The 16,435-nt window shown below is 38.2% G+C and overlaps 1 protein-coding gene across 11 annotated transcripts in view; it reads right to left on the reverse strand.

Moving 5' to 3' along the window:
- Positions 1-16,435, reverse strand: part of Phf3 (PHD finger protein 3) — a 64,147-nt gene that overhangs the window by 11,100 nt on the left and 36,612 nt on the right. For 8 of the 11 annotated variants that reach the window (XM_029538410.1, XM_029538412.1, XM_021197743.2 and 5 more), the window contains 6 exons: positions 13,486-15,196; positions 7,791-8,100; positions 3,883-4,066; positions 3,430-3,577; positions 2,829-2,985; positions 11-127 (listed from right to left, as the gene is read on the reverse strand). In XM_029538410.1, coding sequence (XP_029394270.1) covers positions 11-127; positions 2,829-2,985; positions 3,430-3,577; positions 3,883-4,066; positions 7,791-8,100; positions 13,486-15,196 — 2,627 coding nt within the window. The remainder of the gene's footprint in view (positions 1-10; positions 128-2,828; positions 2,986-3,429; positions 3,578-3,882; positions 4,067-7,790; positions 8,101-13,485; positions 15,197-16,435) is intronic. The other 3 variants (XM_029538418.1, XM_029538416.1, XM_029538415.1) reach the window with 1 other exon arrangement.

Genomic DNA, 16,435 nt, shown 5'->3' on the forward strand with positions numbered 1-16,435 from the left:
ATGTCCTTACGTGTCTGTTCTCCCTTCGTCTCCATGCAGCTAACTCCTTGGAGGCTAGTTCTTCTGGACTCATTCTTATAAGATGATCAGGGGTTACTTCTCCTTTTAGAACTTTCTTAAATAATATCTACAGGATTTTAAAATAAAAAGGAGACACAAACATTTAGAAACAAAAAGGTGTAATATGTGAATTTCCAATAAACCAACTTTAACTTTGAAGCCACTTTAAAGCCTGGTTTATAAATATGTAATTTAACCCAGTCCATACAGCCTACCAGCTTTATATTCTGGAAGAATAAACCATAAAACACATCCTATATAAAATTCCATTTGATGCCAGTGTGTTGGCCATTCCTATAATCCCAGCAGTCAATCTTGAGACTGAGGCAGGAGGATGGAATTCAAGGACAGTTACACAGTGATATTCTGTTAAGCTTCTGCCCACCTACCCACCCACCCATTCCCTAAACCAGAAAATCCATGTGAAAAACAACATGAAAAAGCAAGTGCAACGAAACCACTATACACCTGTCCAAAAACTGTTTCAAGTCTGCCTCAGGACAAATTATAATAACCACACCACTTATGGAAAGGCACTGAATCAATGTAGTGGTGCCTCTGTTTTTCTGTTTTCTTAAGATTTTTACATTTGAATCCTGGCAGGCTTGAGTGGAGACCACAGCAAAGAACTAACTGCAAGGAAAAGCAATCTTCATTTGAGTACTGAGAAACATTTCTAGATTATATAGTTTATACAGTTTATATATTTTATTTCATTATTTATATTATTATATTAGTTATAGTTTATATTAGTTTATATAATACATAGTTCTTGGTCCATGAAACAATGTAGATTTTTGTTCAACAGCTGTTAGCATATTTTAAAATACTTCAATCAATTACACTTCCCCTAATAGTTCCCATGAATTCAGCTCAAATTCTAAATCTTTGATGTTTAAATTGCCAATAAAAACTATGTACTATTAGCATATATAACATTCCAGTCAACAATAGTCCATGCAAACAATAATACACATTTAAAATGTACTACTTAGTGATAAAGAAGGGGACTTAGCTCCCTTTGTCTATGTAAATACACTCTCCTGTGTGCACAATGGCAAAATTACCTAATGATGGCTTTTTCTTGCTGCAGCAACATTTGTCATGTGACTATAGTTTAAACTGTCTATATTTTCTTAATATGTTAAAAACTGTGTACATACTTATTACATTACATAGGGAATGACAACTAGAAAAATAAGCCTATACATCTTTAGTACATATGCAATTTTATCCTCAGTATTTTTGGTCTGCTGTTGAAATGCATTATTTTTGAGAGATGACTATTTTGTAGCAAATATTAATATGCAAACTTACCTTACTAATGTAAAAACTTTTATACAAATAGATTTAATTTAATTCTATAATCTAGAGTAATCTAGATTACTCAATTTAGCAAAATTTCTCAATACACCTATATAACACACAAAATAATCATATTTATATTTGGAACACTGAAAGAGTTCACTGTATAATTTTTGCTTAGCATATGCAGTATAAAGTTTTCTGTGTGTAAATTCATACACACATACAAATACAAATACACACACACCTTGTGGATTTTTTCTAAGTCTCCAACAAGAAATCCCAAGATATAAGTAAGAGAGCAATAATGTTTAATCCACAGCTAAAATATATTTTTAATAAAGTTCTATTTAATTTGGTAAAAATATTTTAAAATCCTTTTCCAGGGAAAGGACAAAGTCTCACTCTGCTGCTCAGGCTGTCTGGGAATTGGCAGCTTAGGTGATCTTTCTGTCACAGATTCACTAGAGAGCTCTGATGTAAAGCCCATGCTGTCAGGCTTGGTTCTTCGTTTTCAGTTTACAACAAAATGTGACGTTTTGAGTGAGCATAGTTCTACTTACAGGTTTAAATAACAAATGCTTAAGCTTAACAGAGATTTTGAAGAATATTTTAGAGTAAATTTTTTATTCATTTAAGTGCATATAAATCCAAACGCGTTGCTCAGCAGACTCCCAACACTCCTCACTGCGGTCTAGGACTCCCAAGTCAGCAGCACAGGAGCTTATTCAAGTGTCATGTTCTGGGGCTGCACACACAACTCAGTTGGTAAAGTGCCTGCTCGGCATGCCGCAGCTCTGGGTTTGAGTCCCAGAGACAAGTGTGTGGAGAGGGACTCAGGCCTGCAATCCTAGCACTCACGAGTTGGGAGGTAGAAGACAGAGAAACTTAGAGCCATCACCAGCTACATCCCTTCCCTGTCAATGAGAAATGATGCTCTTAGAGGGAAGGAGCTCAGCTGCAGAGAGCAAACTCTGCGCCAGGAGGTCCAGACCACAAGCAAGCCAACCACAAAGAGAATGCGTGTGGGCTTCCCTGGGACGCTCCACAAACTCACAATGTGACTGACATCTACAAACGCCACCACAGCTGTTCAACAGAGACACTCAGACTAAGGACCTCTTGCAGGACTTATTTGTGGAGTCTAAACCAAGAGCCAAACTGATCCTCTCACTCCAATTCGGAACCTATTAGGAAGGGTTATTTCATTAAAGTCCTAGATCCCAGGTCAGACCATGGCATGCATAGCCATTACAGGAGGAGCGTGATGGCTCCGTGGGTAAGGCACTTGCTGCCCTGCTTGGTGACCCAAGTGTAACTGTCTGCAGACACTCTAGAAAGGAGTGACTTGTCAACGCTGTCCTGACAGAAGAACCACAGTGTGTGCATGCCCACACATACACATGCACACACTTACAAAATTAAATAAGTTTAAGAAAACTTGGACAAAACGAGTTACTTACATTGTTTTTAGGATCTTTTAGATTAAACATCAAGCTTCTATATTTATTCTTATACTTGGCATCCGTGTCCCGAAAAAAAGAGAAAAGTTCTTTTTCAATTTTTGTGGCAACCTTTGCTGCCTTTTCCTCTGGGATCTTCAAGTTTGAGTCTGTAAGTCTTAAAATGAGAACAATTCTTTTTTGTTCTGTATTTTTTATTAAACAATTTTTTTTATTAGACATCTTCCTCATTTACATTTCAAATGCTATCCCAAAAGTCCCCTATACCCTTCCCCCCCGCCCTGCTCCCCAACCCACCCACTCCTGCTTCCTGGCCCTGGCCTTCCCCTGTACTGGGGCATATGATCTTTGCAAGACCAAGGGCCTCTCCTCCCAATGATGGCCGAGTAGGCCATCTTCTGCTACATATGCAGCTAGAGACACGAGCTCAGGGGGTACTGGTTAGTTCATATTGTTGTTCCTCCTATAGGGATGCAGCCCCCTTCAGTTCCTTGGGTACTTTCTCTAGCTCCTCCATTGGGGGCCCTGTGTTCCAATTCAATTATTTTCAAATACATGAAAAGCCCACGCTATTTGACCACTGGCAATAACAGCACATTACCTTTTCATAAGAATATCTTTGAGAGAATGCCGGACGCTCTGTCTGATCTGATCTGCAGAAGGCTTGGAAGCAGCAGCAGCAGGCGGGGGCACGTGAGGCCCACCCTTTTCCACTTTCTTCTTTTTTGTCTCTTGCTTCTCATGAGTACCTAATTGTAAAAAGTAGCTAAACTCATGAAATTGTTTTAAAAGATACATTCTCTATAATACGTGATCTAAGTTTAAATCCATGCAGACTAAGTATTTAGAAATAACGCCAGAGCCCAGAGTTCATTATTCAAGCAGTCCTGGTACAGAGTGCAACCTAAAATCTCTTGTGATCAAGAGTGGTCCTAGAGCCATAAAGTGTATGCACTCATGTTTTTGTGTTTGTTTGTTTTCAAAGTATTTCCAAGATGTACCAACCTCCTGTAATACTAAATACACAGTACATAATCTCCAGCAGTCTCCCTACCTGATCTTGCCGCTCTCTCTCCCGTGCAGGCAAGAGCTGCAGATTCCTTTGCTATTTTTTCACTTTTTTCTTCTGATGATCTCCGAGGTAAATGTGGTTGGCCCAACTTGCGAAGAGGGGCTAGCTGCCATTTTTTAATTTCATTATCTCTACTGTCAGAGGAAGTTTTTCCCTCACCAGACTCCTGAAAAGTACAAGAGTATTGTTTCATTAAAACAAAAACTACTTCTATTTAAGACAAACCTCAATAATATGTAAGTGAAAAAAAATTAAATCTAGTTAACATTACAACCTGTAAGAGACTAAACATTTTCAATCCAAGCTTCTATAATATATACGGGCTGGAGAGATAGATCAGTACGTAAGAGCACTGACTGCTCTGCCAAAGGTCTTGAGTTCAATTACCAGAAACCACATGGCGGCTCACAACTATCTGTAATGTGATCTGATGACCTCTTCTGGCATATCTGAAGACAGCTATAGTGTACTCACATATATAAAATAAATAAATTTTAACATACATACACAAAAATAAGTCACCATCATTAAAAGCAGAAGGTCCTATTATCAACCATCGACTTTGTATAAAATACATAACATCCTACGAAAGAGGAAAGCAAAAGAGAGATCAGGCTGGGAGGACCTTAGCTGGCGTAAATATGAGATAGGAAGGAACTGCGGATAACTGAGCATCTGCATTTGCCTATGTACTCCTAAAGAACAAACAAGGCTCATTAACTTCAGCACAGGTACCAGTTATGTTCCCAGGATGTCAACAGGCAATTTTAACTCCCATGGGTACCACCAATGTACCTGCTACTTCTCAGAGAGAAATTAATCACATCACACTTATCTAGAAACATAGGGAAAATAACCATTTACAGACCAAGATCAAGATAAACATGGAAATGTTAGAATGCTCTAATTTTTCACTTATTTTTTTAGTTTCCTAACTAGACTTAATATTAAGAGTAGAAATGTGGTGGGATGTTTTTAAAGACTTATTTTTTATTTCTATATATGCATATAAGTGCACTATATGGCCAGTGCCTGTGAAGGACTGAATAACTGTCACGCCCCTAGACCTGGAGTTACAGAAACCAGATACCTGTGAGCTATGCTGTGAACACTGGGAATTTCACCTGGGTCCTCTGAAAGAACAACCAGTGCTCTTAACTGCTCAGCCATCTCTCCATCCCCAGAAGCATGTTTTACTGTTATAGTTCTGATCATTTCATTCCTACCACACATGGAAATGCAATAAATATTACAACAGAGAAATCTAATGATAGAAAATCATATGTAAAAAGAAGGCAGCATAAATTACCACCAGATTAACCCAAAGATTCAAGAGTTCACCATGAGCCAGGTGTGGTGGAGTAAGTGCATAACCCCAGCACTTAGGAGGCAGAGGCAGGTGGATCTCTGCGTTTCAGGCCAGCCTGGTCTACAGAGTGAGTTCCAGGACAGCCAGTACTCTGTCTCAAAAATTAAAAACAAAATAAAAGGGGTGGGGGTATTACAATTACAAAAGAGTACCAAGCAATGATGGCACGCCACATGAATCTATAAACAGAACAGCTTCTATGATTTCCGACATTAACAATGGTAACATTTTAGAACATCTTTTTAGGTAAGACACAGTTCAGCCAAAAAAAAAAAAAAAAACAAAAAAACAAAAAAACAATGTATTTCCAAATAGACAAGAAACTATATACCAAATATAATGACCAACAGTTAATGAAATACATTAGTTTTCAGAGAACATACTGCAAAACGGTAATATAGCACTCAGCAATATCAACAATTAACTTGATATTAATCAAGAAGATCTCCAAACATCTTGTCAGACAAAAATGTTGAATGTCGCTGGGTGGTGGTGGCGCACGCCTTTAATCCTAGCACTTGGGAGGCAGAGGCAGGTGGATTTCTGAGTTCGAGGACAGCCTGATCTACAAAGTGAGTTCCAGGACAGCCAGAACTACACAGAGAAACCCTGTCTCAAAAAAAAAAAAAAAAAAAAAAAAAAGTTGAATGTCACAAAGGTTTATCAAAATGGAGCTCAACCAAGACTAGTCACAAAAGGAGTGCATGAAAGACATGACTCCGCAAACAATGGAGAAACTAGAGAGGCCATTAGAAGATGCCCCAGCTCTTCCCCAGTTCACTTTCCCTGCCACAAGAGGAAGCCCGACTATGCTCAGGAGCATATGAGACTCAACGTAAGCACAAGCTGAAGTCCATTCTAACAGAGCTATGCTCGCTCACCATCCTTTATCACAGTAGCTCCAGCTACTGCTTCTTCCCAGATGTGAGTGGATCACCAGGTCAGAATGGCTGGACCAATGGCTTCCATAGAGCCTCCAACCGGTAAATCAGTATTTTCTTTGCTTTTTAGACAATATGCTTACTTATACATTTATTGACACTGTGCTACTTCCTCTTCAGGGTTCTACTACAAATCAAGGATGAGAAAAATCACTGCTAAAGAAAGAAAACTTAATTGGAGAGAATAATGCATTTTTTCTATTCTCCTTCTAAACACAAAATATTTTAAAATTTGTTTAGAATACCCAAGATACAATTTGCAAAACGCAAGAAAACCAAGAAGGAAGACCAACGTGTGGATGTTTCATTCCTCCTTAGAATAGGGAACAAAATACCTGTGGAACGAGTTACAGAGACAAAGTTTGGAGCTAAGACAAAAGGATGGGCTATCCAGAGACTGCCCAACCCAGGGATCCATCCCATCATCAGCCACCAAACCCAGATACTAATACACATGCCAGCAAGATTTTGCTGAAGGGATCCTGATAATTGTGGTCTCTTGTGAGGCTATGCCAGTGCCTGGCAAACACAGAAGTAGATGCTCACAGTCAGTTATTGGATGGAACACAGGGCCCCCAATAGAGGAGCTAGAGAAAGTACCCAAGGAGCTGAAGGGGGCTGCAACCCTGTAGGTGCAACAACAATATGAACTAACCAGTACCCCCTGAGCTTGTGTCTCCAGCTGCACATGTAGCAGAAGATGGCCTAGTCAGCCATCATTGGGAAGAGAGGCCCCTTGGTCTAGCAAACTTTATATGCCCCAGTACAGGGGAATACCAGGGCTAAGAAGTGGGAGTAGGTGGTTAGGGGAGCAGGGCAGGGGGAGGGTATAGGGAACTTTCGGGATAGCATTTGAAATGAAAATAAAGAAAATATCTAAAAAAATTTTTAAAAAAGGTTTAAAAAAGAAAAAGAAAAAGAAAAAGAAAATACTTTTAGGAGGTGGTTTAAAATCTCAGGTCAGGGGGACTAGAGAGATGGTTCTGTGGTTAAAGCACAGTCTGCACTTCCCAGTGCACGTGGCAGCTCACAACTGTTTGTGACTCTAGCTTTTCAAGGGATCTGATACCCTCACACCAATATATATAAATTAATGTTAGGTAAATTATTAAAAAAATAAAATAAAACAGAATGCTAGGTCATAGAAAACAAACTTTTAGAAGTCCACAGTTCAACAGGGAAAGTGGAAGAAGTGACTTCCAAGCAAATGAGGTCAAAGGCTATAATTATCCTTTTTAATTCTTCAAAAATGCAAAATAGTTAAACATTCAGTAAATATTTAGATTAAAAATGTACTTGGTAAGCATAATTTATACTTAGGTCACACAGCCACATAAACATTGTACAACAAAGATCAAATATAAACCTACTGCTCAGCGACAGCACAAAAAAAAATGCATATGTCAAAGTCCCCACTTTTCAACAGAACTGGTCCCCTCTCCCTCAAGCCTTAAGTTCAACTCATTTTTATGCTAAAGTAAGAATATACACTGTAATAGACCTGAAAGAGAAATTTCTGAATCTCATTTAGGTCCACACAAAGCTCTTGAAATAACAAACGTACTGTCTGGAAAGCTTACCCGTTTTAAAATTTTGACCTTGTGCTTCCCAGGGTCATCTGAGTGTCTGTGTTTATCGTCGGTGAGTGCGTGCTTCGATGATGTCAGCTTTCCACACTCCATCCTTTTATCTTCACTGTGGGCTTCGATGGGAGCTTGGGTTTCAAAAATCTCTGTGTCTAGTATGTCAGTCTTTTTATCTTCTTCAGCACAGCATCTTACACAAACATATTCTTTGTCTTCCTCTCCCATTTGTTGTGCTTGAGAAAGACTTAATCCAACACAGTCCCCATGAAACCAGTCATCACATCTCCCACAGCCGACCATAAACCTGAAAGGGAGTAGAAAGGCGATTTATTTTAAAAACTTAGTATCAAGTGAAAACGTTTAATGTTCAGACACTGTTCATATTTTCCATGAATGCAATAGTTCAACACAGAGCAAGTTCCCAAGGAGCATTCCGTGATACCATAACTTTTAAATCAAGCGACTCTCCTCTCTAATAGGAAATGACAGAAGACACTAGTGAACAATAGGAATGAGGACACAAGGCAGTCATGAAAAACTGGTAGCCCACTGTACAAAACTACCATAGAACAAAGCACATAAAAAGACCCAGTCATGTGTGAGATCTCAATCACAATTTAAGAGGTGAGAGCATACAGAAAACTGGGGAATTTAACTATAAATAAATAAATAAATAAATAAATAAATAAATAAATAAATAAATCTAAGTCTTTCATTCCTAGTAGCCGCATGTAACCTGAACCATTCTGATCCAATATATCATGTTGATTCAGCTGAAGGATTCTTGTTTACTTTTGGGTGTGGACTTCCTTAATGTCTTATGTGATCAAGGAAATCAACTCATTTGCCCAATAAATAGCACTCCATCTTAACATGAATGTACTCGCATCTAAGTTTTGATTCTGATTTCCTGAGTTTTTCCTTTACTGCATTACCTCATGATTCAGAAGCCAAGCAGTGGGTCACTTAAAGGTATCTGCAACTACTTAAAAGTAAAATGGCAACTCATCATGTGATTAGCGATGCTATCAGCGCACTGGAATACTCAGATCTCTTCCCCCTTTTCTCTGTCTGGCAATTCTTATCTTAAAGATTTGGGGTAGCCTTTTATCATCTGAGCACTTGTAGCACTTTGTTAATGGTGGCACCACCAAGCCCACCCTGCTCCTTTAAAAATGTGTTCTCTAACAGATGGAATGTTTAAACTAACCTGTGGTCTAATTTCAGGCCAAAATTGTCCAAGTATCAAAGTAGGTACCAAAATCAGTGCTACGTTTAGGAGGTGTTTTTATAGTGATGCCAAGTCCATCCCTCTCTACAGCAGCTCTTCATCCTGTGTGCACTTCCATCCGCCCAACTACCTACCCTGAGTCTTGGGAAACAAGCTACACTTGACCTTTTTTAACCTCTGTGGTCCTGCTGCCGAAGTCATCAGTCTTCACCTTTACTATGATGTACTTGGTTTGAAAAATAAAGGTAGGTAGGTTTTATTCACAAGCCAGCAGAACATTTAAATAATATAACATTTACTTGTAAGGAAGTTTCTCTTTAAAATGGTTGATGATTTTATGATGTCTCAATGACAATTGCTCCACAGGGTAGGGATCCTGAAGAATTCTTTCATGTTTAATACTTTAATGCTCTTTCCTTGCTCCATGCAAAGTGTACACATTGCTATTTCCTGAAGCCAACTGCCTAGAATAAACTGCTTTGATATTCAGAAGTAAAGTGAGTGGTCCCTTCCTTCTCCTCTACAACTACAGCTGCACTGACTTCAAGTCAAGTTTGCAATGGTTTCAGTCTTAAGTGACAGATGATAAAACAGTGTAAAAGCATTCTCAAACTTCCATTTGATGTGTAACGAGGACAGCTCACTGATCTATGATCATAAAATTTATCAAGAAAGTATTTCATCATCCCTCATTTCAAGTTTACTTTGGAAATGCTTACACTCAATTGTTGACATGCTTTGAAAACCAAATCTCTGTCATCTAAAGATGTCATTTTAGTACTTAAAGAACAATGTCAGTAGTTTTAAGAACAATGTTATTTAGATAAAACTTTCTAAAAAACACAAAAAATAGTAGCAAACACCTGTGTCCTGGGACTAGGAGTGGGGTGGGATTACTTTAATATAGTCAATTACTTGTAACTGTTGACATCAATTTCTACTTTAGGAACTTCTAAAACCCATGAACTAAAAAAATATTGAAGCCAGAATAAGAGGAAAGAGAAGGGGAGTCAAGATGGACGGAAGAAGGCCCCTCCTTGACTCCTCTCAGGTTGTACTGCTTTAAAGACATGAGGGCTAGGAGGGAATACTTAGAAGGCACAGCACAGGATTTGCAGCAGTGGGATGCCAATACCTAGTACTCCAGTTCTTGCCCTGTCCTTGAATGTGTGGTTAATAAAAGAAGAAATTTCTTTATGGGAAATATGAGTCTACTGTTGCTGAATAAGCTGACTCAAGCAAATCAGTACCTATTAATCAAGTGGAAAGGCAGCAACACTCGTAGCTTTTTTTTCACTATGCTCACAAATAAGCCAACAGTAAAAACAAAAATCACGTCTACTGAAAAACAGAAAGCAACTTGTACTGCTAATTTTTTTGGTAAGAACCAGAAAAAAAATCCTTAGAAAACCTTAGTTGTTAAAGTTAAACTATAGAGTTAACTCTAAGAAAACTTGATCTTAAAGAAACAGGCCATAAATTAACATGGGAGGTATTACAATATGGGCCTACAGTTCTGTAGGTAATTTAAGTGACAGCCCCAAGCATCCTGCCACTACATAGAAGACTTTATTCCCCACAAATACAAAATTATCTCAACAGTCAACCTAATCTTTGAAGAAAAATAGTCTATAAAATATAAAATGAGAAAACCAGAATCATTCATTCTAGAAATATGGCCTCAGAATTAAGTTTTCTTTTCTGAATATAACACTGTAACTTAATGTTGCTAAGGAAACTTTTTGCTGCTTGTTCTTGAAATTTTGTCCAACCTACAATTAGGGTTAAGAAAAATGCATTATGAATTAAAGACACAAATATCTTCCAGACAAAGGAGGAAGAGAAGCCGAACGTACATATCACAAAGTGACTTTAAGAAAATTTCCACTCAAAATGTCTTCTGGTGAAAAGATTCAAAAATCCCATTTATGTAAAAGTAAACAAGAGTCTCATTTTAAAAGTATATTAAATAATTTTGTTATGTCTGTATCAAAGACCTATTGTCTCTAGGACAGATCATAATGTTATGTCATGAAGATCCATAATACAAAACATAACATCCAACTGGACATATATAGAAAAAGCTATTTCCAATTGTAATTTGTGTAAAATACTAATTTACTCTACTGTCACAAGTGCTATTTACAAATAGCTTTCAATATGACCAGTATATATGATCAGATAATAAATTTCCATATTTCCCTAGTAGATCTGTATTTATGCATGTAAATTAAAATTGAAAAATTACAACTTGTGTGAAAAGTACGCTTTAGGTATTTAATGAATGGAAAGGCAATGTAACAATGTAGTGCTGAAGATTATATATTATGAAGATTATATATTATGTATATAAAACCTAACCAATGTCCTAGCTTCTTTATTCACAAACTGAAAAAAGGTACTAAAGGTGTCTAAAGAGCCAATTCAGAAGTTAATTCTTTCCAATATACATCATCCAGATCAATTACACAGGGTCAACACCCAGTCCCCACTGCTATCATGCTAAGCTATATTCCAGACAAAGGAAGTTCACACTTTATATAGCAGCCTAAGGGGGGGAGGGGGAAGAGGATAGAGGGGAAGAGGGAGGGGAGGAAAGAAGGAAGGAAGGTAGGTAGGTGAGAGGTTAAAGAGAATATGTAATCTTTATGTAGTCTTTTCTTTTTCCAATCTTTATGTAATTTTTACTTTAAGTAGCTGCTGAAGTTATGAAGTGACTGTCACCACTCCTGAAGACTACAACATTAGGACAAAAGTTATTATTAAAGAGCTAATATTAACATACTGAACATGGGTTCAAACTCTATGCCAAAGGAAGCCTTGAGGTTTCAAGTCCCTGACTCTAACCCTATGTCAGTGATGTGAATTTTTTAAACTTCTTTTTCGTTGTTTGTTTTTCGAGACAGGGTTTCTCTGTGTAGCCCTGACTGTCCTGGAACTCACTTTGTAGATCAGGCTGGCCTCGAACTCAGAAATCCACCTGCCTCTGCCTCCCAAGTACTGGGATTAAAGGTGTGCACCACCACTGCCTGGCTGAATTTTTTAAAGATACTAAATGAGACAGAGGGCTGGCTCTTATTAAAAGTACAAATTAACAATGTGAGTTAATCCTTACATCGCTGAGACATAAAGCTCCCTTTGAAATAAATATGTGAATATACCATGAATGTACAAACCATGAAAAAGTATGTAACTCGGATAAAGGTAGCACTATATTCAAATATGTGCTATTCAAAGTTTAAAAGCAAGGATATACTTTTTCACAGAGTAATTCCTGACATTAAAAGAGGACATAAACAGTAAAGATTTCAGCAGTATAAAGGCGGAGCCAAGAGGACCCCAAGATCAAGGACAGCACAGATTATATACTGAGCTTTCAAACAGGCTCTGCTACAGTCTGTCCCTAAACAAACAAAATATTTACCAACCTCTATGGCATAAACTTTAGTTTAACAATCCCCAAACCTCCCTCTTACTCCCAGTGAAAGTGATGCATGCCATGCTGATTACTGACTGCCTCTCTAAACTTAGGTTCACTTGTATGGAATCTGACGGAGCTGGGAGAGGACACTGTCATGTAATCTTACTGTCTGTTTTCATTCTTTTTAGTGTACAATCACTGACATAACTCTAAAGAGCAACATTAATACTTGATCAGCATCACCTGCAGCAGCAGAGATCACTTCATCCTTGTCCCTTCTCAAAAGAAAGCATAAGAAAATACTCCAAAGATGGGGCATGCGATAAGCTCCTAAAAATGGGGTCTAGAATAACCCTATCATAAAAGTAGTGGTAACGTCGACTCTAAAGTTTTCAAAGACCAGAACACACAAATTCTTTGAACTATTAAACGTCCCAAAAACAAACACTGATTTTCAGTCTACTCCATAATACATACAAAATTCAGCTAGGTATTCTAACAGTTGCTTTTGCTACTGAACTTAGTTCCAAGATCAAATATTGGTTTTGAAATGGTAATGGTTGGTGTTTCAAGTGCATTGTTTAAAAAAAAATAACAGCTTCAAAAGAAAAATAGCCATTCCATTCAGAGCTTTACACTTTATTACTAGTTCTGCAGTCAAATAAAATGACATATAACCTCCAGTCCTGAGGCAGCATAACAGTTCTGATTAGCAAATGGTTTGGTTTACTGTCAGATGCAGTAACTCCATCACACTCTAACAGGTTACAAGGAGAAAGCATGTCCGTGCATATCAGATTGGTCAGACTAAGCTTTTTAAGATATTCTACAATGATCTAGCTGTAAATTCAATGGTTCCAGGTTGCTATCATTTATCCAGAATTGGTAAGGGGCTTTTGGAAGTCTCTTTATATTAAAATAAATTTTTTCATATTAGAAAGTTCTCACACAGATCTCAATCCTCATTCTAGAAGTTTCCCGATGTACACACCCATACAGATATGCACAAACACACACACACACGCACACACACACACCTGTTGCCATGTGGTTTTTTGCAAAACCCACATTGCTTGCTGGGAGTCCACATATATTTGCTTTCAATTGAGGTGGTCTGATCTGACCCTTCTTTTTTTATAGTAGCTATGTTGTCTGGGATGAACAACGGAGGCTCATCCAGAGAAAAACTTCGGCTGCTTCTCCTTTGGCGAGGCTGTAGGTTCCTATCAGGTTTTTTTGGCTTCAGTTTATCGTCCTCCTTAAGATGTTCACTGACTGGATGGTCATGCTCGTCCTTCACATGGCTACTGACCTTCGCCACTACTGCCTGCTGCTGAAGCTTATGGCTCTGTTTCTGACTGGAATGCACTAAGTGTCCAGTTTGTACAGGATGATGAGGCTCCTTAGAGAAGCCAGAGTGACCATGAAGCTTATCACTATGAGAATGAGTTAAAGGTTTGGAAATTTGCATTGCATTTTGATCCTGGGGTATTTTTTTCAATACAGAATGAGCTTGGCTTTTTACAGATTTAACTCCAGAATTACAACTCTGACTCTTCAAATCCTTATCAACTTGTTTTTTTCTCACTTTGACTGGCCTCTGAAAATCAGGCTGGGGTTCTGGTTCATCAGAATTTCGCTTCACAGCCTTGACATTAGATTTAGTTTTGCTATGACCTACTTCATGCTTTGCTGCCACAGTTTTTCGTGGTGCCTCTGTGGTTGTGCTTTGTTTGGAATGAGTTACAGATTTTACATGTTTGGGTTTTGTGTTTTTGGGCTCTAAACCACTTCTATCATCCTGAAGATTTGCTGTTTCCATTTTAATACTCTGAGTAATATTCAATTGCTTTGAATTTTGGTCAAGAACATCACAAATAGTATTTTCTAAAGTACTAGCTTCTGGTTCACAAGTATCCGCTCCCTCCAAATCTGACTTATTGAACTCTGTGCTCTGTAACTGAGCATCATTAGACTCCGTGTCCTCACCATAGCCCAATGTTTCCAACTGGTTTCTCTGAGGTGAGTTCTCAGGATTATCAATAATATCCACAGTATTCTTCAATTCCAAATGACATTCTGTCCCTTGATTCTTTTCTGCCTTATTTTTATCGGTACAAGTAGAGTCACTAGACATATCAGAAGATTCAGCTTCCTCGGCCATCTGGCCACCTTCGCCAGGGAACTTCACCTCCTCTGATTCTTGATCAGGTTTTCCCCCTGCATCCTTTCCTTCAATGGTGTCATTCAGTTCACGCGAAACAAGATCACTCTGCTCATCTTCTCTAACTGGAAACTTATATAATGGACTACTGTTAGTCTTAGCTTTACATTCCATGAGAGCCTCAATGCTCTTCTCTTCCACACTAGCACTAGTCTCTGAGAGGAGTGGACAATCTAACTCAGGAGATGGCACGTTCACTTCACCCTGGTTATTACACGCATGTTTGGGATCAAACTCAGCTTCCTCCTTCATTCCAACACAAGATGACACTGAAGAATCAACTGAAGACGCTGAGACTTCTGGCGCCACGTCCATCTGTTCAGCATGCCGGCCACTCCTTCTACTCTCCTTAGGGTGTTCAGATTTCAGTGATGCATAAACTTCTTCTTTACCCTGACATCTTTCTGGTGGTTTCACCCCTACTTTAGAGGTAGATAAAGTCTTCCCAGATGGCTTTTTTGTGCTTAGAGGTGTTGCATTTGAACGCTTGGCAATAGTGCTTTGTCGCAAACTTCTTACTTGTTCTATCATAGGGGGAAAAATAAAATAAAAATAACTTAGCTATTTGCTATGTGCTTTTATTTCAGTAGTTTAAAATATATCACTTCCTTATTCTGACCTCTGAAACTTACCTGATCACATCAATAAAAATTTACTGAGAGCTACTGTTGATCATACATATACTAATATATATAATATATATACATGTGTAAATATATTATATATAAGTAGCCTGACATGTTAATTTACATTTATTAGAGCTCTTGATTTCTGTCAGATGAAATAGAAATATACATTTCAAACTCATCTAATTTTAAGAAATATTTAACAAGTATCTTTTCTGTAAGAGATGGAAATCAAAGTAAACAAAATGAGATTCATTACTATTACTGTCTTAAAGAATTATAACACATTCTAAACATCAAATATTTCTAATTATATAAAAATTAAGTGCAAATGCCAAAAGTCTTACATGCCAACAAAACCATGTATCATAAACAAGATCTATCGTTTCAAGATCTATCCTCTAAAAACCTCCAATTCCCACTTCAGTGTATTTCCCCTTTACACTAAAGGCTGTTGGAAGAAGTGAAACAGGCCTCCTGTAGCCTAGGTTAGACTCAAAAACTGCAAAAGGGCCTTGAAATTGGTCCTCTCCCCTCTACTTCTCACATGCTGAGATTTACAGGCTGTACTCTAGAACAACTGAGCACACAGCTCCAGGCCCTATACTACTTCTATGCAGGTAATTAAAGTCTGTACCAAGAGTGCCACAGAGTCAGTAACAAGAAAACGTGTAAGTAAAATACAAAAGAAAAGCATGATGATTCCTTCATTTACCAGTACTCCTAACACAGTCTACTAAATTAAGGAAGAGTCCCTTTGTCCTGAGCCTAAAAATCTTCCCAAGAAAGGAAACACACACAGTAAAAAGAACTGAAAGTAATTTCTCTAGCTCTTCCATTGGGGGCCCTGTGTTCCATCCTATAGATGACTGTGAGCATCCACATCTGTATTTGCCAGGCACTGGCATAGCCTCACACAAGACAGGTATATCAGGGTCCTTTCAGCAAAACCTTGCTGACATGTGCAATAGTGTCTGCATTTGGTGGCTGATGATGGGATGGACCCCCAGGTGGGGCAGTCTCTGGATGGTCCATCCTTTCGTCTTAGCTCCAAACTTTGTCTCTGTAACTCCTTCCATGGGTATTTTATTCCCTATTCCAGGGAGGAATGAGAAATTACTCAAGGAGCTGAAAGGG

Source organism: Mus pahari, chromosome 5, assembly GCF_900095145.1.
Source record: "Mus pahari chromosome 5, PAHARI_EIJ_v1.1, whole genome shotgun sequence".
Taxonomy (NCBI): domain Eukaryota; kingdom Metazoa; phylum Chordata; class Mammalia; order Rodentia; family Muridae; genus Mus; species Mus pahari.